Source organism: Pyrgilauda ruficollis, unplaced genomic scaffold (assembly GCF_017590135.1).
Source record: "Pyrgilauda ruficollis isolate IOZ18807 unplaced genomic scaffold, ASM1759013v1 scaffold189, whole genome shotgun sequence".
NCBI lineage: Eukaryota > Metazoa > Chordata > Aves > Passeriformes > Passeridae > Pyrgilauda > Pyrgilauda ruficollis.
The window spans coordinates 174225-198351 of record NW_024517984.1 but is presented as its reverse complement, the minus strand read 5'-3'; the positions used below and the strand labels follow the sequence as shown (position 1 = coordinate 198351).

General features: G+C 55.2%; 1 protein-coding gene across 1 annotated transcript; it reads right to left on the bottom strand.

The window, feature by feature from the left end:
- Positions 1-1614: 1614 nt before the first annotated feature.
- Positions 1615-19880, bottom strand: ACE (angiotensin I converting enzyme). Its single transcript, XM_041465416.1, has 25 exons — positions 19122-19880; positions 15313-15480; positions 13934-14021; positions 13556-13699; positions 13139-13330; positions 12897-12994; positions 12205-12377; positions 11694-11917; positions 10204-10348; positions 9666-9764; positions 9339-9461; positions 8575-8786; positions 7941-8077; positions 7506-7664; positions 7001-7088; positions 6659-6802; positions 6247-6438; positions 5801-5898; positions 5362-5534; positions 4698-4921; positions 4320-4464; positions 4021-4119; positions 3498-3620; positions 2761-2948; positions 1615-2508 (listed from the first exon to the last, which is right to left on the bottom strand). The coding sequence occupies exons 1-25, from the start codon at positions 19329-19331 to the stop codon at positions 2321-2323; spliced, it is 3834 nt and encodes a 1277-aa protein (XP_041321350.1). The 5' UTR covers positions 19332-19880; the 3' UTR covers positions 1615-2320.
- Between the last annotated feature and the right edge of the window lie 4247 nt (positions 19881-24127).

The window sequence follows — 24127 nt, the reverse complement described above, 5'->3', positions numbered from 1 at the left end:
TTCTGCTTTTACATTTCTTTTTTCTCCTTAGGGAGTGATTTCGCTGAGCCTCCTAATTTCAGCTGCAAGCATGATGCAGAAGGCAGAAGGCAGCAAAATCTCTCCAGATGTTATCACAACGGGGAAGGGAAATCATCCTCGGTTTAAAGCTATCTTGTAAAACACTGCTGCCAGCTTGGCAGAGCCTTTGGGGCACGAGCTGGCCCTCGCTGCCCTCAAAAGTTTCACCCAGGCTCCCCATCTCAGCCAAGAAGCTCCAGTGCAGCTCAAGGTGGGACCTTCAGCCTCCCCCTGGGCTGGACTGGGCATAACCTTGTTATGCCTTGGGTGTCTCTTGGGTGGACTTTGCACCTGTGTTGAAGATAGCCTGGTGTCCAACCCCGTCCCATCTGCTGTGTGGACCTTGGCCCCATGTAGAAGGTTGGCTGGTGTCCAATCCCACCTGCTGCACAGAGGAGCCTGGTGTCTGTGTCCTGCATGGCTGGTGGGCTGGGCTCTCTGTGTGCCACTGGACACAGCTCAGTGCACCCACCATCCACCCTCGTGTCCACGGCAGGACAAACTCAGCTCCTGTGTGGATTCTCTGGTGTCTAGCTAGGGCTGAGTGCATGTTGCACTCCCTGAGTGACAGTGCTCAGTGTGGCTATTTTCTTTTTTTTTTTTTTTATAATCCTCTTCTCCAGAAAGCAATTTTCATGAAACTTGCAGGATCTTGATGATCTTGGAGACCTCTTTTCCTCCACTAATGGGGCAGAAAGGAGCCAAGAAGCTCAAAAATTACCAGCGAGGAACCGAGCTGGATGGAGCACACCTGCACCAGCCTGCTGAAAATCCAGGCTGAAAATACACTTGGCTTCCAGCTCAGCTCTCACCGTGCCAGGTCCGTGCTCCATGAGCAACGCACTGCCGGGAAGGGGGGAGAGGAGGGAGCCTGGTGTGCCGGGATATAAAACAGATGCCCCGGGATGTGGCGAGGGAAGGACGCGCCGGAGCCGCCCTCGCTGATCCCTGATCCCAGAGCAGCTCGGGGCTCTGGGGATGGAAGCTTGGGATGCCACCTCCCCGTGGGCGTCCTGTGCTCCGGGAGGATGGAAAGCAAACAAACACCGAGCGTGGGCGGGCTGACACCTGCCTCCTGCTCCTCTGCCAGGTGCAACGAGCGGCTCCCAAGCCTCGGCTTCCCGGCTAAGGCATGACCGAGGGCAGAGGCCACGGGATGGGATAGGGACGGGTGGATCAGCCAGATCCCCTCATTTCCCCTGCTGCTTCGGGCTGCAGCAGATCACAGCTCTTTAAGGCTGCAATAATCCCCAGCCTGGGATTAGTTTTGCACCTAATCACTGCAGAACAAATACGAAGTTTTATTTACAGAAGCAGAAGAAAAACGGGGAGGATGGAGGGGGGGGACGGGTGGGCCTGAAAGCACGGCTGATCCCAAGATAATCAGGAGCTGGAGGGCAGGAGGCGATCGCTGACCTTGGAACCCCCTCCCCGGCTCTTACGTAAGTGTGGCACTGGAGTCACAGCAGTCGTGAGCTCCAGCCTGGTGACCCCCCAGCCCTTTAAACAGTTCATGTCTGGACTTTGGGGATTCCTGGCCCTGATTCAGCCCCTCCCTTACGCACATGCTGCCCTGGGAACCCACGAGCTGTCAGCTCTGATGGCAGCCGCCATCCAGGGGAGGATGGAGATGCTGCAAAGGGATGCTGATCTTTCAGATGGGGAAGGGACAAGCTGGGTGCTGCAAGTAAGTTGCCCCAAAGCCAGATTGGTCCCCAGGGACTTGTGTTTTCACTGGGTTGGGGTGGCAGTTCTCCTGCTTTAGAGTCTTGTTCCCCTGAGCCCCCAACCCACATGCAAGAAGAAGCTGAGCTGCTTTTCGAAGGGGGACAAGACATAGGTTTATTTTTCATCCATGCAAGCAAACAGCCTGGTAGCAGGCAAACCAGGACGTGCTCCATCCCTCCCCAAACTGCCCTCTGTCACTCAAGTCTCTGTGGCTTTGCCCACAGGTCAGAATTGGCTGGTGGGTGACCGGGCTGGACCAGCTCCAGCCCTGGGCACAGGGGCAGCTTGTGACGGCTCCGTGCCCGCCGGAGCCTGAACTTCTCTTTCCCCTGATTCAGACATTGACAAATAAATAGCTCTTCTCTGCTCTGGCTCTTGCATAGTGGAAAGGAATGTCTGACCTGATAGGAGAGAGTAATCCTGGGTTGTGGAAACCCATGGCTTCCTTGGCAAGTGTGCCCATGGCATGGCTGCCAGCCTGGCCAAGTGCCCATGCTTGCACCCTGTCTATGTTGCCCTGCTGGTGGCTGCCTTATTTCAGTTCCATTTCTGAGATGGACTTGAAGGCTTTTCTCCTGACTGAGAAGAACTTGACACCAAAGAAGATGGTGGTGATCAGGAAGATGAGTGCCAGGGCGAGCAGGACCCAGCCCCCAGCTGTGGCTTCACTTTTGGTCAGGGACATTCCCAGGAAATCAGTTTTGCTGGAGTCATCTTGGGCTGGAAAAGAGAGAAATGAGAGACATGGTTGTTGCCGGGGGCTCTGGGCTGTGGTATGTTGGGCCATCTTTGCTGGTCCCTTGGATGCCCTTTGGCCTCAGCTCCACGAGGAATCAAGGAGAAGTATCCAAACACCCTGTGGTTTTTGGGATGGCCAAGCAGCACCAAGAGAGCTCCGTTTCATTCTGACCCTGGTGAGGGCTGAGCCCTGGCCAGTCATGGACCTGCTGTGCTTGGCTGAGCCCTGCATACCTGTGTAAGGAGTCCAGCTGTATTCGGGCCAGCCCAGGACCTCCCCGTTCTTCTGGTTCTCTTTCTCCAGCCACGTCATGAGTGGCTCGAAGTAGCTCATCAGGGCCTCTGCTGACATGTTGGGCTGCCCTGTGATGAGCTGCATGGCTTCGGGCCATGGCTTGCTGAAACCCAGCTTCAGGGCATCCCTGTGACAGGAGAAATCAGCTCCAGTGTGTTCCCCATCACCCTCTGGGCTGCCAGCCCCTCCCTTTCCCTTGGAGTTCTTAGTATCAGCATCCCTGGGTACAGTCTGAACCCCCAGAACCATAGGGCTGCCAGCCTGGAGCACAGGGAAGGACATTTATCTTGGGTGGGGGAAGAGGGTTTGAATGGATTAAAAACCTCCAGTGAATCCAGCCTGATGCAGAGCAGTCCCTGGGTGAAAGAGTTAATTTTGCAGGTGCTTTTCTTGAAGCAAGGGGGTTGTTTTCCCTAAGGAACTGGGGGCTGGGAGGAGGAGGAGGAGGAGGAGGAGGAGGAGGAGGAGGAGGAGGGAGCCTTCCCCCTGCCAGGGGCCTAGCTACCATCTAGTGGCTGCTTTTGCAATCACAGCCCCAGTGCCCAGCCCAGGGTGGCTGCCCCAGGTATGGCATGGGAGGGATGACCAGGGGCTGTGTTGCCTCCTGTCTTGCTGGGCTGGCTTTAAGGTATTTGGGGATATTGATGCCTTGGCTTTACCCTGCCCACACACCTACCCCAAGATCTTCCCGGCCTCCTTGGACTGGTAGATGTCACAGGTGTGCAGGGGACCCTTGTGGCCGGCTGCATTACAGAGTGCCTGGTGGAACTGGAACTGGATCACAAAGCTGACGAAGTACCTGGTGGAGAGGGATGAAGAGATGGGAATGGACCCTGCTTGTGCCTGTGCAAGGGAGAATGTGGCTCTCCTCATTCTCTGGTTGCACCCTCCCAGTCTGGAGGAGCATCACTGGCTTTGGAGCTACACCTTCTTCAGCTCAGCTCAACCTGCTGAGGCCATTTCTCCCATAATGTGTTTCATGTTTGCTGGAGTGGATGAGCTAATCTTCCTTCGATAGGGAGAAATTCCCCTAAATCCAGACTTCTCATCTGAAGCTCTGTCAGGGTCTCTGGAGCTGCCCAGCCCACGCAGGATGGTACCACCAGCCATGGAAAAAGGTGTCATTGCTGGCATCTGACCTGGGGATCCTGCTTCTATGTCCAAGTGATGTCCCTTGTGGCCCAGCCCTGCTGGCTCACCTAATGTAAGGGACGTTGGCAGGAATGTGAAACTTTGCCCCGGGGTCAAAGTCGTCTTCAGACCTCAGTGCTGGTGGGCACAAGCCCTGGTACTTCATCCTGTGTGAGAGAGGGAGTCAGGCCAGCTTGGGGAGGAGGAGATGGGGCAAAGTGGGAAGGAACATAGTGGGGTGTGAGGACAGAGGGAGGGGTTGTGTATCTCATTCCCTTTGCAGTCAGCTGGACCACAAGGAGAAAACACCCAGTGGGAATGATGGTCAAGGCCCTTGTCCCAGACAGGGGACTGAATTCAACCCTACCTGAGGTTCCACCACTCCTTGTTGTACTCATCCTCCTTGATCCTCCCATCAAACACCTTCCAGCGCCACTGGTCCATGAGGTACCCGAAGGGCAGGAAGGCAATTTTGTCCAGGGCGATGCTCATCAGGTAGTTAATATCACTTTCTGCCCGGGGCATGAAGATGTGAGCAAGACAGTTCTGTATCCACCTCTCCTCCCTCTGTGGGTCATTCTGCCCCAGAACTGGGTGTCCCCAACAGGTCCTGTCCCCTCCATGCATGCAAAGCCACCATGCATGTCCCTGAGCCCTTCAGCCTTGCCCAGCCCCTCCTGACCATCTGCATTTCCAGCTGTTCCCATCAGCATCCCAACATTTGCTGGGTGGCCCTCCAGCTCACCTTCATTTTCCATTACTTGGTCCAGCAGATTGATGCTATGGAGGTGTTTGGGGGTGGAGACAGACAAGGCCATGACATCCCCAACAGCCTCATGGAAGCCAGGGTTGGCCCCATCGCGGAAGGAGATGGGCTGGTCCTTGTACTGCAGGAAGTACTGGACGTGGCCCATCTCGTGATGCACTGTGATGAGGTCGTCCATGTTCACCACGGTGCACTGCTTGATCCTGGACCAAGACACAGGGGTTAGGGGAGAAGGGAGGGCAGTGGTGGCATGAAAACCTCCAGGAACCATCACACCCCCTTGAGCTATTTTTCCTTTCTATGTAGCCCCTCCCCACATCTGATGCCAGGCCAGGCTGGTCCTACTCCACTGGGTTGGTCTCTTCCTCCTCCTGCATCTCCTGCTGACCCTGCCCATTCCTTGTCCCTGTTCATCAGCTTTTCCATTCTCCAGGACAGGGCAGGGCAGGCATGGATTGCCCTCCATCCACCATGGGGACTCCTACCAGCACCTTGGGTTCCAAGAGAAGTGCCATTGTTGGGGTGCCATGCCCCAGAGCAAGATACACCGTGGTGGCATCAGCCCACGTGCCCTTATTCTACCAAGACCCTTTCTGCCCCAGCACCACGTCAGCAGTGGCCACCACCTGCTCCCCGTGGGCACCTGAAGTCCTTGCGGTTGTAGAAATCCCAGGCCGAGGCGTGACACACCACCTCCCGCCCGTCCGACGGCTTCTCAATCATGGACTTGTCCCAGAACTCCTGGGGCATGGGGATGAGGCCCAGAGAGGTGAAGAAATGGTCTGACTCTTCAAACATTTTCTTGGGTGTCCAGCCCTGGGGAAAGAGCAGAGACATGGTGAGGGGCAGTGGGGGATGCTGGGGAAGGATGGGAGGACAGGGATAACCTTGTTCTGGGCAGGGGAATCTCCTGGGATCAGCTAGACCTGGATCCAGGTCTTGGCATAAAGAGGTAGGGAGAATACAGATGAGGCATGGATTTTTTGGCAACATTAGAGCATTTGGCAGCACGGGTGGTGGCAACTGCCAAAAGTTGCTGGGTCCCAAGGATCTTACCCAGATCAGCCTAGAAAAGCACTGACCTGTTTTTTCATGGCCGGGGTGGCATCCACCTTGGTGGCATCTGGGAAAGGTACCACCAGGTCGAAAATGTTGGACCATGACTGAGCCCACATGTTGCCTGGGAAGCACAGAAGGATGACACATGTCAGGAGGGAGACAGGGAGAGGAGAGCAACCAGTTTCTCCCTCCTCCTGCACAGGTGGATCACCCTGCCTGGTCCCTGCCTTGCCCGGTCCCTGCCCTGTCTGCATAAGGGCAATGTGGGCAGGACCCCATCCATGCAAGAGAATTCAAATCATGCTGAGCGTGCTGCCCTTCCCTGGGGTAGATTGGCCTCTACAGACCCATCCCAGGTGACCTTTTCCCTTCAGCCAGAGCTGAACAGAGACTAGTTTTAACTCTTGGCATGGCACAGAGGCAGCCACACGTGGTGGGAGACGCAGCGTATCTCAAGCAGAGCCCTTACCTAGCAGATGGGCAGGGATGGGACCCTTCAGGTTTATGTGCTCTGCACCATACTTTTTGTAGAGGGCCCGGCGTACATAAGCATGTAGGTTGAGGTACAGGGGCTGCAGCTGCAGATACAGCCTCTCCAGATCTTCCTCGAAGGTGGATGTCTCATACAGGGATCTCCAGTAGGCCCCATTGTCCGTGTAGCCTGTGGTGGGCCAAGAGCAGAAGCTGTCAGACTCTGTCCTTCTTGGGCAAGACTCTGTCTTGCTGTTCAGACACCCCAAGAGAGAGTGAGAGTAGATCTCCTGGGAGTTAGTGAGACCTCCACACCCTTGGGATTTTGACCCCCAGTTGGATGAAGAGCCCAAACCTCTGCTCCCAGGGGGCTAGGGCCATGGTGGGCTCTAGGGGAGCAGGGCACTGACCATTGAGTGTGGCTGCCTTGTTGCTCAGCTCCACATATCGCTTGTAGTTGTTCCTCATCTTCTTCCCAGAGGCATCCCGCCAGCCCTTCCAGGCGAAGAGGAGCTCGTCATAGTCCCGAGAGGTGGCCATGATGTCTGTGAGGTCTAAGAGACAGCAACGAAGTCGCTGCGATGCTGTTGGATGGGCTGAGCAGGTGCAATGGTTCCATACCGTGTTGCTCAGGGGCCATCACAGAGAAGGTGAAAGAACCCTTCACGGCCTTTCTTCATGCCCCCATTAAAAAAAATCCCTCCCTTCTGAGCCAGTGCCGATGCCCTACAGGACACCCTGCTAGATCTTACCAGGATCCAGTGGGTGACAGGTTTTGTTCTCTCTGCAGACCTTGGCCACGCTGTATGTGGTCTCCATGTCTGAGAGGAGGGTGTTATACTGCAAAGGAAATCAGAGTATGTAAAGTGGTTATCCTAGCTCCTGATATTGGAGGATATTGGAGGATGTCCCAGCCCATTGTGGTTTTCAGGTGTTTTACTCTGGTCCCTTCCAAGATCAAGTGTGACCCCAACAGAGGCAACACAGAGTCAATACAAGAGGGCCTGGGGCCAACAAGAAATGTGCTATTGTCACCCAAACATCCAGGCCCCACTGCAGCCTGGAATAGGCGACCTTCAGGTGGGAAACCCTGAAGACAAGGATTTTGGCTTTGTGTAGAAGGTAGCAAGCTATCACCTTTTTCAAGGCAGAGGTTGGCTGCCCAGTGGCATTTCTTACATTTTGAGAGGAACTTTTGTCTTCACACAAGGTGATGGCAAGGGACACCCTCTCTTGCTCTGTCCCCTTGCCACTTACCTCCTTCAGCTCATTCTCAGGTAAGGCTGCCCTCTCAATGACACTCAGCTTCTTGAGGATGCGGGTGACACTTTCGTCCTGGAAATCGGAGGTGTCAAACTGCCTGGCCCTCATGCCGTACTCCAGGGTGTGCTTGGACATGGCCAAGTTCTTCTCCAGCTACAATGAGAGAAGAAGAGTTACTATGATGAGAAGACACAGGCCACTGCTAGAAACACCGCCTGGCATCCCATGACTGACACCCTCCCCACAGCTGCCTTTGTGGGCTCCTCACTGGGTGATGAGGGGAAGGCACCTCCTGGGTGAGAAGGTTATCCCTTTACGAGGGGCAGAGGCTGCCCTGGTTTTCAGAGCTTCTGTGGAACATGCCCTGGGTACCACCTGCCTTCCCAGGCTGTTTGCTCTCCCTGCACAGCCCCAGGGTCGTTCCCATACCATGATCTCCTTGTTGTGGTCGGTGATGTTGGTGTTGTAGGCCCAGGATGCCTCGGTGTAGGCATTCCACACTTCCTCAGCCGTGCTGTTGTACTCGGACAAGAACTCTTTAGCTTGTGCCTCATCTGCTATTTTGTCTGGAGGAGGAAATAAATGGGGGAAGAGACGAGAAAGGTCAGGGTGGTTGCAAGAGCACTATCCCATGGAGAAGCCATAGTTAAGCTTTTCCCAGAACTGCAGGTCCATTGAAGGATGCCACAACTTGGGAGCAGGCTGAGCTAAGAAATGGGGGAAGAGGTGCCCAGCTGGCGTGTCCTATTGGACAGATGATAGGTTTTCAGGACAAGCTGCATGCCCTAGAGTCTCCCACATAAGCACAAAGGATACAACTAAGAAGATAAACCCTTCACACCATGACTGATGACATCACTATGCAGCTTCAGACAATGGCACCTGCCTCCTGGGAAGCAACACCCCGTGGGACTTCATGGAGCTGGCTATTTCTCTTTCCTGGTATGGGGACCACCCCTCCCACAGCAGAGACCTTCCTCTACTTCTGCCTGTGGATTAATGATGTTCCCTGGGGGATCTCTTCCTGACACTCCCCAAACCTGGGATGGAGCTGCAGCCTTACCAATGCCTTCAGGGTAGCCTTCAGGGACAGGGGGACGCCAGTCAAACTCAGGCCAGCCCAGCACCTCATTGGTCTTGTTGTTCTGCTCCTGAAGCCACTTGGTGACAGGGCTGAAATACTCCAGAAGGGGTTCAGCATCCATCTGACCCGAGCCAGTGAGATTCAAGAGGATTTCCTGCCACGACTTCGAGGACCCAGCTTTCAACACTTCCCTGCGGAGGAGCAGGACAGCAAGAGCCAGCATGAGGCCAGAGGATGGGAGAGAAGCAGTGATAGTATCTCAGCATCTTAAGGGTGGAATCTGCTGTTCTAGAGTGGGACATGAACCTGGGAACTGCCCTGGAAGCCACCACCTGTCCTGCATGTGGGAACTGAGGACTTCCTGCCACACACTCGTGCATTTAACACCAGGGAATCAACAGGACCCAACTGTGCTTTAGTGACCTCTTGTCTGGGTGGGAGCTCATGGCTGGGACAATAGCAATACTCTGGTGAGGACCACTCACCCCACCCCAGTGCTTCCACGTATTTCCATCCATCCATCCATCCATCTGCAAAGCTATTTCTCCAGTTCACTTTTCCTTCCTTCCTTCCTTCCCGTCCATTTTCCCTTCCTTCCTTCCTTCCTTCCTTCCTTCCTTCCTTCCTTCCTTCCTTCCTTCCTTCCTTCCTTCCTTCCTTCCTTCCTTCCTTCCTTTGCACACCATCAGCTTCCATGCACACATCTGCCCATGGCAATTTTCCTGACCCTCCTCTGTCCCCACCTGAGTTTGGCTCCAGCTTCTTTGGACCTGTAGATGTCACAGGTGTGCAGGGAACCGGTGTGGTTGGCTGCCTGGCACAGTGCCTTGTGAAACTGGAACTGGAGGACGAAGCTCACAAAGTACCTGCCAAGGAAGCCCATGAAGGTCAGAACTGGGGACAAGGGGAAGCAGACAAGTCCAAGAGCTCAACCCCACTATTTGTGGTCCCAAATGTTGGGAGATCTCTATGTCTTGAGCAGGAGCAGCACACAACAGTCCCTGCCCACAGAGGTGATCCCCCACCCACTGCATCCCAAACCTTGGTTCCCTTGCCAACACTTCCCCTACCTGATGTAAGGAGTATTCCCCGGGATGTGGTACTTTGCTCCAGGGTCAAAGTTGCTCTCATTCCTTGAAATCGGAGCGCAGATGCCCTGGTATTTGGTTCTGTGGACAACATGAGCATGGGAATAATAAAGGGTCACCAGATGCCCTGGTATTTGGTTCTGTGGACAGCATGGAAATAATAAAGGGTCAGAGGAATCTAGTCAAAGAATGGGAAGGCTTGGCAAAGTGCAGAAGAAATTAGAGCATGATTCCATGTATGTCCATCCATCCATCCATCCCTCCACCCATCCATCCGTCCATCCATCCATCCATCATCCATCCATCATCCATCCATCATCCATCCATCCATCATCCATCCATCCATCCATCCATCCATCCACTCATCTATCCTTCCATTCTACCCACCCACACATCTGTCCATTGTTCTCCCACCATCTCCGTGGCTACTTTTACGCTTTTTCTTTCCTCTTTCCCGCCTCCCTTCCTTGCACGTGCCCAGCTTCCACACCCACATCCCCCCTTGGTGAGTGTGCCCCACCTCAGGTACCACCAGTCGTAGTTGTAGCGGCTCGGCGGCGTGCGGCCGCTGAACACGTTCCAGCGCCACTGGTCGATGAGGTAGCCAAAGGGCAGGAAGGCAATCTTCTCCAGGGCCATCTTCAGCAGGTAGTTGATATTGCTTTCTGCACAAAACAGAGCCTGAGCCAGGCTGGAAAGGGTTCTGCATAGACAGCACTACAGGCACCAGGATTTTAGTGGGCGAGAGGATGGGCAGGTCAGGATGAGAAATGGGGACAGCATCTCAACACCTAACCTTTCTCCTATCCTGTGTAGGATACAGGAGGTTTCTATAGATACAGTTACTACCTGGGGCAACACCTGCCTTTTGCTGAGTGGGGACAATAAGAGTGACAAGTGTGGTGTCCCCTTGCCTTTAGCCCAGCTCTCAGAGTTAAAAGGTCTTTGGTGAGTGTAGCTCTTCACACTTCCACCCTGGGGCTTCAGGGTGAGGGGGTTTGGCGGAGTTTGCTCTGCAATCACACCACTGCAAACACTCTGATGGCTTAGACCCAGAACCAGAGCCAACTCTAGGACAGTTACCACTGTGTCGTGAGGAGCACAGGGGATGGTGACAGCTGTTTTCCCCCTCAAGGAAACCCAGGGAAGGAAGTTTGGAGAAAGACCTGCTGGAGACCCAGCTGAAGCTGTGGGGTCAGAGAAGAGTTGGAAGCACTGCCCTGAGGGGCTCTTGGCTGCCATCACTATGGCAGCCTGGCTGCCAAGGGCTGGCAAGCCGGGTAGCAATGGCTTGAGGCAGAGACCATCTGCTTCACTGTGTTTATGCAGCGCTGGCCCGATGCTCTTGGCTGCTGTGCTGTCTTTCTTGCCATAAAACGTATTTAATGACACGGCAGGAGGATCCCAGGACTGTCCCTCCTCCGCCAAGCAGCGCCCGGGGCAGGTCTGGGAGTGCTCAATTTCTTTTGCCACCATCTGCTTTGATGTGTCAGCTGAGGGATGTCGGGTGGGAGGATGAGGCTCTTGATGAGCTGGGCAGTGCCTGCAGTCAGAAGTCCTGCCCTGCTGTGCTGGCTGGCAGCTGGACATGTCACCTGCCCTCGTGACTGTGCACGTGCATGCTCGGTGCCACCTCCATGGAGCTCCAGGGGTGGATGTTTCTTGCTGAGGGAGGGAGGGAGGAATGCTAGAAAGGTCAAAGCCAATCAAGCACAAAAATGTTGTTTTCCAGTTTGGGCTCTGTTGGTGAAGGAAAAGGCACAGACAAGCTCTGGAGAGCATCACTCCTGCCTCAGGGGTGAAGGGGATAGAGCCAAGAAGGGCTCTTCATGGACCCATGGAGACAAGAGGGGGTTGTGCATGGACCCATGGAGATGAGAAGGGGTTGTGGCAGCTCTGGGCTGCATTGCCAGACTGCAACCCACCCTGGCATGTCTCACACCCTTCCTAGTGCCACAGGCAGTGCCAGAGCCCTCCAGGTCCCCCAGCTCCAAAGGGTGGCTGCCATACCTTCATCCTCAGTAGCATCGCTGAGGAGACCGATTTTCTTGAGGTGGCTGGGGGTGGACACAGACAGGGACAGGACATCACCGATGGCCTCGTGGAAGCCAGGATTGGCCCCGCTGCGGAAGGACACGGGCTGGTCCTTGTACTGCAGGTAGTACTGGATGTGGCCCATCTCGTGGTGCACTGTGAACAGCTGCTCCATGGTCACCGTTGTGCACTGCTTGATCCTGCCGTGTGAAAACAGCACTGCCTGAGCCGAGTGAGGGGACCCCAGCTGCCTGTGCACCCCCGTGATGGGAGGGACTCCCCACAGCCTCAGAGAGGGTGGCAACACCCCACAGGGTAAGGGAAAGTGGAGGGGAAGGCAGGGCAGCATTGCCACTGCAGACCTCGCCTCAGAAAGTGCCACATTGGGGTGCACGGCCAGGCTGGGGGTACCCAAAAGGGTGATCACCAGTGGGGAGAGGAGAGGGTCTTGCCCTGTAGCCCTGGGTCCCTGCATGTCCCCACAGACCTGAAGTCCTTGCGGTTGTAGAAGTCCCAGGCTGAGGCATGACACACCACCTCCCGCCCATCTGTTGGCTTTTCCAGCATGGACTCCTTCCAGAATTCAGGGGGCATCTCCAGAAGCCCCAGGGAGGTGAAGAACTCCTCCGAGACCCGGAACATGTGAGTGGCATTCCAGCCCTGGTGGGCAGCAGGCAATGGGTTAGGGCTGAGGAAGGGGCTGCCTGTGCCCTGGGCATTGCCTCCAGTGCTCCAGGACCGTGGGAAGGAGGTGAGTTGCTCCCAGGGACTGAGGTCCTGCCCCTCTCTGTGATGGGGAGGCCCAGCCCCAGAACTGGTGTGAATATCTCTAAAAAGCACCTAGCAATGGTGCTGGAGCTCAGCAGGGGCAGGAGAAGGGAGCAGGACTTATACCCAAGAAGGGCTTGGAGCTGTGTGATGGTGTGAATGCAGCAACACAGCCCCCAGCCTGGGGACTGGCAGCAGTCCCAGTGCACTGCCCACTTTTGTCCACCTGCTGCCTCTTTGGTCATTGCCAGATATGAAGTAAGATAATTTCTTTGTCACTTCCCCTCCCAGACATGGATTTTCTGCTGTCCCCTATACAAGTATGAGAAATTACTCCCATGGGGTCAATGTCATGGGCCAGCCTTGGCAACACCTCCTGCTTTTTCTCCAATGAGTCCCTCAGCTCATCACCTGCTCCACCATGGTGCTCGTGACATCAAGGTTGGGCTTCTCAGGGTAGGGGATCATCAGGTCATAGATGTTGTTCCACTGCTGAGCCCACATGTTCCCTGAAAAGAGAAAATAGCTGGAGTAGAGCTGGTGGCAGGTCAGAAGAGAAACACAGTGATAACTGGGACCTCTCTGGCCTTGTGTGTGCCCCTCTGACCCCACCAGCACCTCTGGGCACAGGCTGGGGGAGTCTCATCTCTTACCCAGGAGGTGAGCAGGGATGGGACCCTTCAGGTTGATGTATTTGGGCCCATAGCGGTCATAGAGCTTCCTCCGGACGAAGGCGTGCAGGTTGAGGTAGAGTGGCTCCAGCTGGTTGTAGAGGTGCTCCAGGTCCTTCTCAAAGGTGTCTGAGTCATACCAGGAGCGCCAGTAGCTGCCTGTGTCATTGAATCCTACCAGGGATACAGGGAAAACCTCTGTCTCCAGCCCCAAAGGCTGCCCCCACTACCCACCCTCAAAAGGCAGGACCAGGGACTACCAGCAGGATTTTTCCCCCCTTCCCTAAAGTCTTGGTACTTGGGAAATAGAAGTTGGATGCCTGGCTGCACGTGGGGTGGGGAGAGCAGTAGGGCACCCCATTTCCACCCCTGGTCCCTGCCCACCCCCTTGGTTTGTACCATCCTGCACGTAGGCTTCGTTGCTCAGCTTGACGAACTCCTGGTACTTGGGGCGCAGCGGGTTCCCCGCAGCGTTGTGCCACCCCTCCCAGGCGTACAGCAGCTTCTTGTAGCTGCGGGAGGTGGCCATGATGTCCGAGAGGTCTGGGACAGAGGGGACAAGTAGAACATAAGAAAGCAGCTGGAGGGGGAGGCATATGCCACAGCTCTGCGGAGGTGCCACCACCACCACCACGCCGGAGCCAAGCGCCCATCCTCACGCCGGGACAGTCCTGATTAATGAGTGGCACGTGCCAACCCCAACCCACTAAGGATGTGGGGACCAGGACAAAGTCCTGGCCACAGCAGCTGGCAGGATCAAGGGGACAGGGAGCATACCTGGCTCCAGATCCCAGCAGGTGCCGTTGGGCAGGCACACCTTGGCCGTGGAGTAGATTTTGTCCATGTCGCTCAGGATGGTGTTGTACTGTAGGAAAGGAAGAGACTGCTGAAAGGAAAGGGGCTGCCAGGGGACAGGAACAGCCCTGCAGCATCTACAGGCTTCCCAGCTCTGGAGTGTGTGTGTCCAGATGGATGTGGGGAAGGATTGGTGTGTTTATACAGCACATTTTTGGTGAGATAAGTGTGTTATCACTCAGGGTTTTGGCATGGTGGGAGCAGGGAGGCTCTTTGGGACAGACAATCCCTGCACAGCCATGCTCCAGAGAGGGGCTGTTTATAAAGCTGTTTGTCAGCAGGGCCGTGGCACAGGCTGTTTATCTAAATGAGTTAAAAAAAATAGGAGAAGAAAAGCTGGAGGATGAGGGGGATTTATTTCTGTGAACTGCAACAACAGCAAACAATAGCAACAGGAGGTTTCCTGGAACATGCCTAGGAAGCCAGGGAAGGAAATTCCTCTGCTCTGTCCCTCTCTCCACTCCCATTCCTCTGCTCCGTCTGTGCAGAGGGGATGGAGATGGGGACAATGGTGGCTGTGGGACAGAGCTGCCCAGGGATGGGCGAGGCATGACTGATGTGCAGGGAGGAGACACGATGCTGTCTGTTGTCTGGAAGAAGGCAGGGATGGGTTTCCTGGAAGGAACCGGGGCCGACAGCTCTCCGGAAGGGATTGCATCACGAGGCTTTGCCAGGGTCTGGCTGGGAATGGCTGTCAGGAGCTGTGGGTCAGGATGGAAGGGCCTGTCCTGCTCTCCTGTAGAGCAGAGTGGCTGCCAGCTTCAGCCTGGGCCATATTTTCATGCACGGAAATCAAAATTCAGGTAAAGTGCCCTGAAAGCTCAGGACTGTCATGGGGAAGGCTCAGGATGTCCTGATGTGCCTGGCATGGAACTGTGTCACCAAGGCACAGCAGTCCTTGTCTTATGGGGAGCTCAGGAGCCAGGTGGCTGCATCAGCCCTTCTTTTCAGTGGGCTGCATACCTGATGAGCCCAGAGGGGTTGGGACAGCTGGCTCCAGCCATGGGCACAGCCTGGCTGATCTCCAGGTGATGCCCAAGACTGCTCTGTGTAAGCAGGAAATCTCCAGTTCCTGCTGGGACAGCTCCAAGATAAGGTTAGGGCTGGCTAATAGGGCCAGAAGGCACCCCACATCCCCTGGAGATAGTACCCCATCTCCTCCTCAATCACTGTGCAGAGGCCAGTGACACCCTCCAAAATGCAAGAGGTCAGCAGTGGAGTCTGGATGCTTGTCAGAAATCCCTCTAAGGCATTTCACAGCACCCCAGCCTTGCCCAGGGCTCCACTGCCACCTTGCCTACCTGCTCTCTCTTCTCCAGGGGCAGGTTGGAGGGTCCCAAGGTCTGGATTGATCCAATGATTTTCCTCAGCTGGGAGTCATTGAAGTTATTCCACTTGTCTCCATAGAGTTCCTTGGCTTTCTTCCCCCACAGCTCTGTGAAGTTCTGCTCCTTCAGTGATGCTGTGACCTGCATGGTGAGAGGGGACATGGGGGCTCAGGACCAGCCCTGGGACATGCCACCACCCAGCTGATGGTTTGGGGGCCAGAGGCAAAGTCACGAGGGTTTGTGGAAGTCAGAAGTGACAGGACACGGGGTGCCAGGAGGGCTGTCCCCAGTCCATGGCACCCATGGAAAGAGACAGCAGCTTCTCTCTGGCCCTGCAGTGTCTGCAGCCCCTGCTCCCCTGTGGAGCTCTCGATGAGCACCTGCTGGTGGCCTGTGGGGCTGTTCAGGAGGGAGCTCCAGGGTCTCATATGGGATGGGAATGCTGGGGTTGGCTGTCCAGGCCACGCAGTCAGGGTGGCTGGGTGCTCCTGGGCTGGCTTTGACATCTGCTGGACCCTGGTTTTGGAAGTAGCTCTGAGGTCTGGCTTAATTTTATTTCCATTCCTGCTGCTTCTCACTTTGACAGAAACCCAAAAAATAACTATAAAGGTGCCACATTCACCTTCCTCCTTCCTGTATGTCCTCACTACGTCTGTACACTTATATTTCTATACATTTCTCAACTGGCTGTCTGCACCCTGTGACCTGCAAATGCCACATCTGTGTTCACCTGTTTGCTCTCAGTGCCCAGTTTTGGGTGTCTCTCTGCCACCCAACTCCTGCCAGCCCTGATCTCCCTTCCTGGGCCCATGGGCTGGCAGTAAGCTGCTAGCACTATGGGGTGTTATTTAGGCAGCTGGGGCTGTGACCCTGGTTTTGGGATGGAGTGCATTGCAGGTGTTTGTATCCCAGCCTGATCAGTGCCAGCTGTATTTTTGGGAAGCTCCAATCTTTTAAGGTTGTCCTGGCCTGGTGCAGGTGGAGTGAGATGGTGCAGAGTGCCTGGTTGGTGTCCTGTGCTGTCCTGGTGTGATTTATGGAGCTCATTAGCTGTGACTTGTGGCATTTTTAGCCTGGCTCCAACACGCCTGGTTTGTTTTATTTTAATCTTCACATTCCCTCAGCAGGCAGCAGGGAAGGAAGGGAGTTGTGGTGTGGCAGAGCTGGAGGCTGTTCAGGGCAGACACAGAGCTGTGGCACACGGGGGTGGTAATGCCAAAAGTGCCAGGTGCCCCTGGCTACCCCTCACTGCTCCCACTGCTTCCCGTGGACATCCCAGTGCCCACAGCATCACTGGCATCAACTGGCTCCAACACGCCAGCCCCACAGACACCCTGCTCTTGCATCACCCCTCTAAAGAGGAGATGCCTTTACCCCTTCCCAGACCCCGTGCAGAGCTGGAGGAGCTGGAGGAAGCAGAGCTCAGCTGTGTTTTGTTTTCTCCTTGAACAGGCACCTGTGTTTGGTCAGGCAAATTGTACCCTAAACTCTCCTGACAGCTCTGGTGGAGTCAGTTGAGGCTGAGACCCTCCAGCCATGGCCATGCCCACCAGACCTGGCCCTTCACCCCCACATCTGGGATCTCTCTCTGGAGGGGATGCCCCTGTGGGGGGCTCAGAAGCCCCTTGGCACCCACAGGCTCAAAGCCCCCCTTCCAAAAGCTCCATCCCAGTCCCTCCCTGCTGGCTGCAGAGCTCAGGACACTGGGACTGCCTTGGCCCAGGCATCTGCAGTAGTTCTGCACCCAGACATGAGCAGCCCCCAAGCCCCATTGCCAGCCTCTTGCCCAGAATCCCAGCTTGTGAAAGATGGTACATCTATCTGTCTGTCCAGCATCCCTCTGTCCTTCCCTGCTCCTGCCTTTGATCTCCTGCCTCTCATGTCCCTTTGTCACAGGGTCCCCTTTAGTGGCAGGGCCCTGGTGGCCTGGCTCAGCCCCTCTTGTGTCATGGATGTGTAGGGTTTGCCTGGCCCAATGCTCTCCCAGATCCCCCAAATCCAGCCTTTTGGGTCCTGCTGGCCAGCTGCTATTCCTTTAGCAGCCAGTGACTCCCCATCCCACCACACCTCCCTGCTGCCCCATCATGGACTGACCCCAGAGGTTCAGATCCCCTCCTCTACCTGGGTTGGCTTAGGAGCCTTGACATTGCAGGGAGCTCCTGGGCATGATCCTCATAAATTTAACAGCACATTAAAGGGGGAAAGCTGGTCTGGAAACACCTGCTGAGAAAAGTCCATGCAAGGTGCTCTCCTGGCCTTAATTATGGACTCAGTGTATCTGGGATGTTCCTGCTCTGCCCCAAGGTCCCCCACCCCACCACATCTGCAGCTAGAGCTGGGTGCCTGCCCAGACATCACGTCAGCTTGACAAAAAAAGGCTGAAGGGGCACCTGGGCCCTCTTGAGTGTCCTGCCAAATTGGCAGTGCCCAGACCTGGCAGTGATCTTTCCCCTGTACAGGAAGATGCATTTCCTTCCTGCATAGGATACACTGTGCTCCCGTCCCCAGTTTAAGCCCCCAGCTTAAGTTCTAAGCTTAATAATGGAGCTCTGTGCATTGTGTTTTAAGGCTTACAAACAGGTATTGTATTCGAAATAAGCAAGCATTGTTTTAACCAAAGGTACGTGTGCTTATAGTAGTTGGATGGAACTACTGTCAATATGCTTTTGCTTGGTGTGATTGGTCAAAAAACTTATAAAGTAAGTTGTAGCATTAAGATCCTGCTCTGCTGCCTGGGATGTGAACTGCTGGCATCTTCCCATTGTCACAACCATGTAATGAGACTGATGCTGGAAAATAAAACAGCTTGAGACACGTTCCTAGCAGTCCTGTCCCGTTCGTGATTTGTACACAGCCCCCGGCCGGCGATGGGGATCTGCAGGGTTCAGGGCTCTGCGTGCCAGCCCCTGTGTGACACTGGGCTGGCCCAACACACCACGGGCTGCACTGCCCCTTGTGCACCTGTGCAGATGTGCCCCGAGCTGCGTGCAGTGACTTGTCCATGACCCCGTGCTGGGGACACCTGCAGCTCCCCGAGCACTGCAGCCTGCCCAGGCACTGCCACCAGGGCTGGGCTGGGCTGGGCTGGGCTGCAGCTCACCCTGGGGCTGCTCCAGCTCCCTGCCCCTCTAAATAAAACCCAGCCACATGCAAACTCCTGGGAGAGCACACACATGCCTGTGGGATGCACACAGCATTTCTCCCTGCAGAGGCTCTTCCTGCCCTAACCTGGGCTGATGCCGAATTCCCTACAGCCTGGAGTATTCCCCACCACTGTCTTTGTCCCCGTGGGCTGGGGACACAGAGACAAGAGGTGGCAGCCTCAGTCCCGATGCCACCCAGCTGCTTGTGCACTTTGGGCTCCTGGTGTCCTCCCCAAACTAAAACCCTCAGCACTGGCATGTGGTGACACCAGGCAGGGACAGGGACAGGGACAGGGACAGGGACAACTGACACCTGGCCCAGTTCTAGGAAGGGGGAAAAGAAAGTGAAAGATGCTGGGAGGAGGGAATCACCTCTAAAAATAACCTTGACCCTGCTCTGGGACCAGAGCTCTCATTCTGAGGCAGAGTCTCCCTGAAAACCAATTTGGGGCAAAATCCTACAGCTCCTGGACTACAAGTCCCAGCCTTGGTTTGCCACCCCGAGGTGCTGAGACAGAAACCCGCAGGGAGGAAGGGAACCACAGCAAGTGTCTCCACCGTGACCCAGCCCCCCCACCCACCCACCCACCTGTGCTGGGGACACCCCCGTGGTGGCATCGCCCCCGTCCCGCCACCCACCTGCAGAGCAGCATTTTCGGCCGTCAGGTTGGTGTTGTATTTCCAGCTGGCCGAGACGCTGTCGAAGAGGACGAGCTCGGCCGTGCTGTTGTAATCCCTGGCGAAGAGGACGGCCCCTGCCTCGGTGGGGTCGTGCTGGGGGGGCTCGATGTCGGAGCCGAGGGCACCCGCGAGGCTCAGCCAGAGCAGCAGCCCCAGCGCCGCGGGCATCGCTGCACCGAGGGGCCCCGCTCGCTGCCTTCCGACACAGCTTTGCCTCCGCTGCCGGCTGCTTATAAACCAGCAGCTTTCGCGCAAACCCTGCCCACCGAGCCTGCCTCCCCTCGCAGATAAGAGCGGAGTATTCTGTTCTCCCTCCGGCGGCTCCGAGGCTTGCGGGAAGGAGCGGCGAGCGAACGCTGCCTCGGGGTGCAAAGTCCTTTTGGCTCCTGGCGGGGCCGGGAGGGAAAGGGAAGGGGCTGGGACAGGAGGGAGGGAAGGAGGTGGAGGAGAATCCAGGGAAAGGCAGAAAAAAGAGAAAGGCTAGGGTGGATGGGGTGGGTGAGATGCAGATCCATCCCTGCAGGGTCCCAGTCCCCTCCCGATTTGGTGCAGGGGGATCCAGCTCGACTGGTCCTTAGCAGAACATCTCCCCTCGGCAGCATCACACGACAGACGCCCCTCGGCAGCATCCCGATCACCTGCGGGGGGCTGCAAGGGCAAGCACAGGAGGGAAACTGTTCCTGTGGGACACAGCCAAGGTCTGTCTCGCACTGCTTCCTGCCAAAGGGACCCCCTTCCCGACAGAACCTCATTTTTCAATGGAACAGAGTATTTCTCCTGGCTGCGAAGGAAATCACATCACACCACACCAAGCTTTTTGGACTTGGAGGAATTAGGCTGATGACAAACGAGGAACAAAAAGTTCCTTCAAAATGAAAACCAGACCCATGTTGGTGGGCTCGACAGCTCCTTTGTTTTGCTTTGTTTTCTATGTCATCAACTAAATCCCTTTTCCCCAGGGCCTGGCCTCAGCCCTGGGAATGATGCCTGGGCTGAACTTAGGCCCTGGGTTGACTGACCTTATGACTCCTTGTTGGAGCAACCACCCCACAGACACAATAGTGAACACCTGCCAAGAGAGAGTTTTTTTTTGGGGGGGAACAGAGGTAAATCCCTTGACCTTTTGTCCCTGCTGGGAGCTGCAGAGCAGCTGGACAGCATCATGGCCCCTTGGAGTGAGTCAGTGGGGCGACTCCACGGGGACAGTGTGGCCACTCAAAACACATGTCCTCCTGTCAGCACTGGGCACCCTATGGGGTGTGCACAGCCATTAAAAAAAAAAATAAATAAAAAGAACTTAGAAGACTGCAAACCTCCGATGTCTATTAAACCTCACTACAAAAATCACAATTTTACACCCTGTTTCAGCACCCTCCACCTGCACAGGCTGATGTGGGCACATGAAAACCCTCCATCCCCCTGACCCCAAGCCCATGGGGGAATCGCCCATGCACCAGCACCACCTGTGAGCCTGGACATTGCAGAGCTGGAGGTAGTCATCATCTGCCTCCAGCCCCCCTGGCTGACCCCTTTCCCCACCAGCCACAGCTCTCTGGAGAGTCCAGTTTACTGGGAAGTTGGAAAAAAAAAGGTTGGTTTGGGTCCAACCTGGCTGGAGACCAAGCGCCAGTGAATGGAGATTTCCTGCCCCCCTCCAGCCTCTGTTCCCAGCTGCACCAGGGAGGGGTTTTCCCAGCTCTGGGTCGTGGTGCAGCCTCTGGCACCAGTGGGGGTTTCAGCAGATCAGTGAGGCTGAAACAGCCTGTGCAATGTCACTGGTATCCAGAAATCCCAGCATTTGAAGCCTTTTCCAAGGCTGATGTGTCCAATGGATGGTCCTTCAGGAGAAGGGTAGTGCTCCATCCTTTTACACAAGAGTGTCTTCCAAGGTTGGTGCAAGAGGGGCTGCTGCTGCTGCTGGACTTTGTGCAGGAGAAAGAGCTCCTTCTAAGGCTTCATCTCCAAGGATGCCCATGGCTCTGTGTCACCCTATCTTATAAAACTCCAGCTTCATCAGGAATAAAAATATCCCACCTGTCGGAGAGCACCCGCAGGTTATGTGACTGTTGGTCCAGGAAGGCAGGTGAGATGCTTGCAAGATGTCAGATGCTCCTTGCAACCTCTGTGATGCCCCAAATCCATTCTGTGCTCCAGCACCCACCAAGGATGGGCTCTGAGTCACCTGTGGGCATTCTGTGGAGCAGCAGCACCAGTCCCTGCTGTCCCTGCCCCTGTCGGGGGTGCTGGGGTGGGTGATGGACATCCACCTGCTCCCAGCCTGCAGGGTACCCGGCGCTGCCAGCACCACAGACCAGAGGGGCAGGAGATACTGAAGAATGTAAAAAATGCGTTGCCACGGAGACGGATGCGGCTCTGCTCTCGGGGACGTGGGTTGGGGGGACGCTGGGCGAGACGTGATGTCCCCAGCAGCCGCCCTGGCCCAGAGGACGTTTCCCATCGGTTTGCATCGCCATCATCCCTCTGTGGAGACGCTGTGCTCCCCCTCCCCGGGGCACGTGTGAGAGGACACGTGTGCCACGGCCAGAATGTCACCGCAGCGCATCGGCGGTGACACCGCGCCGGGGCCTCGCACGTGAAGGAGCACGACTTGCTCTCGGCATTTTGGGTCAGCTCCTTGGCTTGCCAGACCTGCAAAATCTCCCTGCCCGCAGTCAGCAGTGCTGGAAGGGGCGCTCACTGGTGCAGGCCAGGATTCCCAGGAGAAAGAAATAAGGAGTTTTGGCAGTAAATGTTTCTTAAGGGGGGCTACAAGGTGTCCGTGGTGGTGATGGGAGACGGTGAGCAGGCGTGGTGGAGCAAAGGAGCAGGAATTTGGGGATGGCCCTGATGCTGGCTGGAAACATTTGGTGATTTATGTGGGTATATCCCAGCCCTAAGGCCTCTGGCTGGGGATGCTCAAGCTTATTTTCCCCTTCTTTTATTATAAACCACAATTTTGGCTTCTCCATCCCACCATTTCTTAAAGGGTTCAAGGCTGCTTCATAACTTTTCTCTGATCCATCTCTCTGAAGAACCAAGGAGCTTCTGGAGGTGAGAGAAAGGATTCCCTTTTGCAGAGAAATCATTCCTTCCTTATTTAGACCCCAAAGGAGCTTTTTTTAGTCCAGAGTGCAGCGCTGTGTGTCACTTTTCCTGGTGGCTGTGGTTTCATGGGCATGACAACTCCTGCACCTGTTGGTACAAACCACCGGATTGAGAATTTTTCCTCCCTCTCCAGACCCTGAGTTTAGAGGCAGCTGCTTTATTTACTGATGAATGCAATCAATAATCATAGCATATAATTCACTAAGCTGCTTTCCCAGCTGTGGTGCTGCTGTTGTGAGGGAGAGGGGAAAAAAACACCCCTCCAGTCCAAATTTTTCATCTAAACAAATAGCTTTTTTTAAATTTTCCTCAGCCTTCCAAAACAATAAAAGAAATGCCCGAAGCAATCAGGCTTTTTACCATTTATTTCAGACCTCTGATTGCTAAGATAATTTTCAGCTATTCCAGTGAGTGTTGGGGCTGGTGGAGCCCCTCGATGTCACCTGGATTTGGGGACTGTAAAGGCAAGAGGACACAGAAGTCCTTGCTCCTGATGTCTGATTGCAAAAGGTCTCTGCTGAGCAGTTTTGGCATCACTGTGAGGCTGTTTCCAGCTTTTCCCTGGATTTAAGGTGTGTTGAAAGCCCGGTGTGTCCCCTCTGAGTGGGGATGGGGAGCAATGAGCTGTGGGGAACTCACCCTGGCCCCAAAGCATTGCTTTATCACTCAACCTGCACACTCAGTGGACTGCAGCAGAAAGCTCCTTATCACCACAATTTCCACCCCACCCCATAAAAACTCCTTCTAGCACACACCTGCCCCAGGACAAGGGTCTATTGTCCTGTGAAGACTGGACCTGGCGCAGGTGTGGAGACACATGTGATCCAGGCTGGCTGCACGGGGCAGCCTGGGAGGAACCATGTGTTTTCCCCAGCTGGGCAGTTTGGTGGGGCTGGAGGTGAGTGGGAAGGGGACAAATATGTGGCTTTCACCATCAGATCTCCTCAAGGTTCATTCCCAGACTGGGAATGGAGGGAGCTGGAGGTGAGTGAGAAGGGGACAAATATGTGGCTTTCACCATCAGATCTCCTCAAGGTTCATTCCCAGACTGGGACCAGTGCCAGCAGCCCAGGGATGTGCCCACTGTGAAAAGAGTCCTGAGGATGTGCTGTGACACTGCAAGGCCCTGAATATGCAGCGTGCTGAAGGCACTGGTGGACTCAGGGCTCCTAAATGATTCCCATGTTTTGGAAGGGTCCTAAATAAATATAAGACCCCAGTAGTCAAGCCCTTGGGGAGCCCCCAGCCACAGTGCAGGATATGTGCACAGTGCCAGGCAGGCAGTCAGGAACATCACAGGGCAAGAAGTGAAAATCTGGTGAGAAATCATTGCTAGTTCCTTGTCCTTCATCCTTCATGTGTCCTCCTTCGTCCCTCCTTCCTCCGCCTTAATTTCTCATCTTTCATCTCTCATCCTTCATTCTTTGTCCTTCATCATTCATCCCTCATCCTTCATCACTCCATCCCCCATCTTTGCCACTCAGCCAGAGCTGGGCATGATACAGAGTGAGCAAAGAGGCCAGCGTGTTCCCCTCTGTACCTATCAACCCAATAAAACATGGCAAAGTCCATTATTCCCCCCCAACCCCCCCTTTTAATAAATGAAAACAATCCCAGCCCCGAGGCGAGCGAGCGTGACTGTTCCAGGAGCATTAATCATCCTCTGGGAGCCCAGCACGGGTTATCGACGCTGTTTATCCAAGCTGCTATTAAAAAATGGCCATAAACTCGCCTTCAGCCTCTTCTGGAGGAGATGAAGTGTCTGCAGGGGCTGCGCTGGGCTGATTGTATCGCCCGCCCCACGCAGCAAAGTTGTGTTCCTGGTGAGGAGGAGGACAGGGTGCCTTAATTGCTGCCAG

Excerpts from the sequence above, each read along its gene's own strand:
- ACE (XM_041465416.1), bottom strand. The coding sequence starts at position 19,331 with ATGCCCGCGGCGCTGGGGCTGCTGCTCTGGCTGAGCCTCGCGGGTGCC. Across the intron at positions 6,439-6,658 it reads CAAGGCAGCCACACTCAATG|GCTACACGGACAATGGGGCC; the intron begins GTCAGTGCCCTG and ends GGCCCACCACAG. Across the intron at positions 2,949-3,497 it reads GAGGCCGGGAAGATCTTGGG|GGATGCCCTGAAGCTGGGTT; the intron begins GTAGGTGTGTGG and ends CTCCTGTCACAG.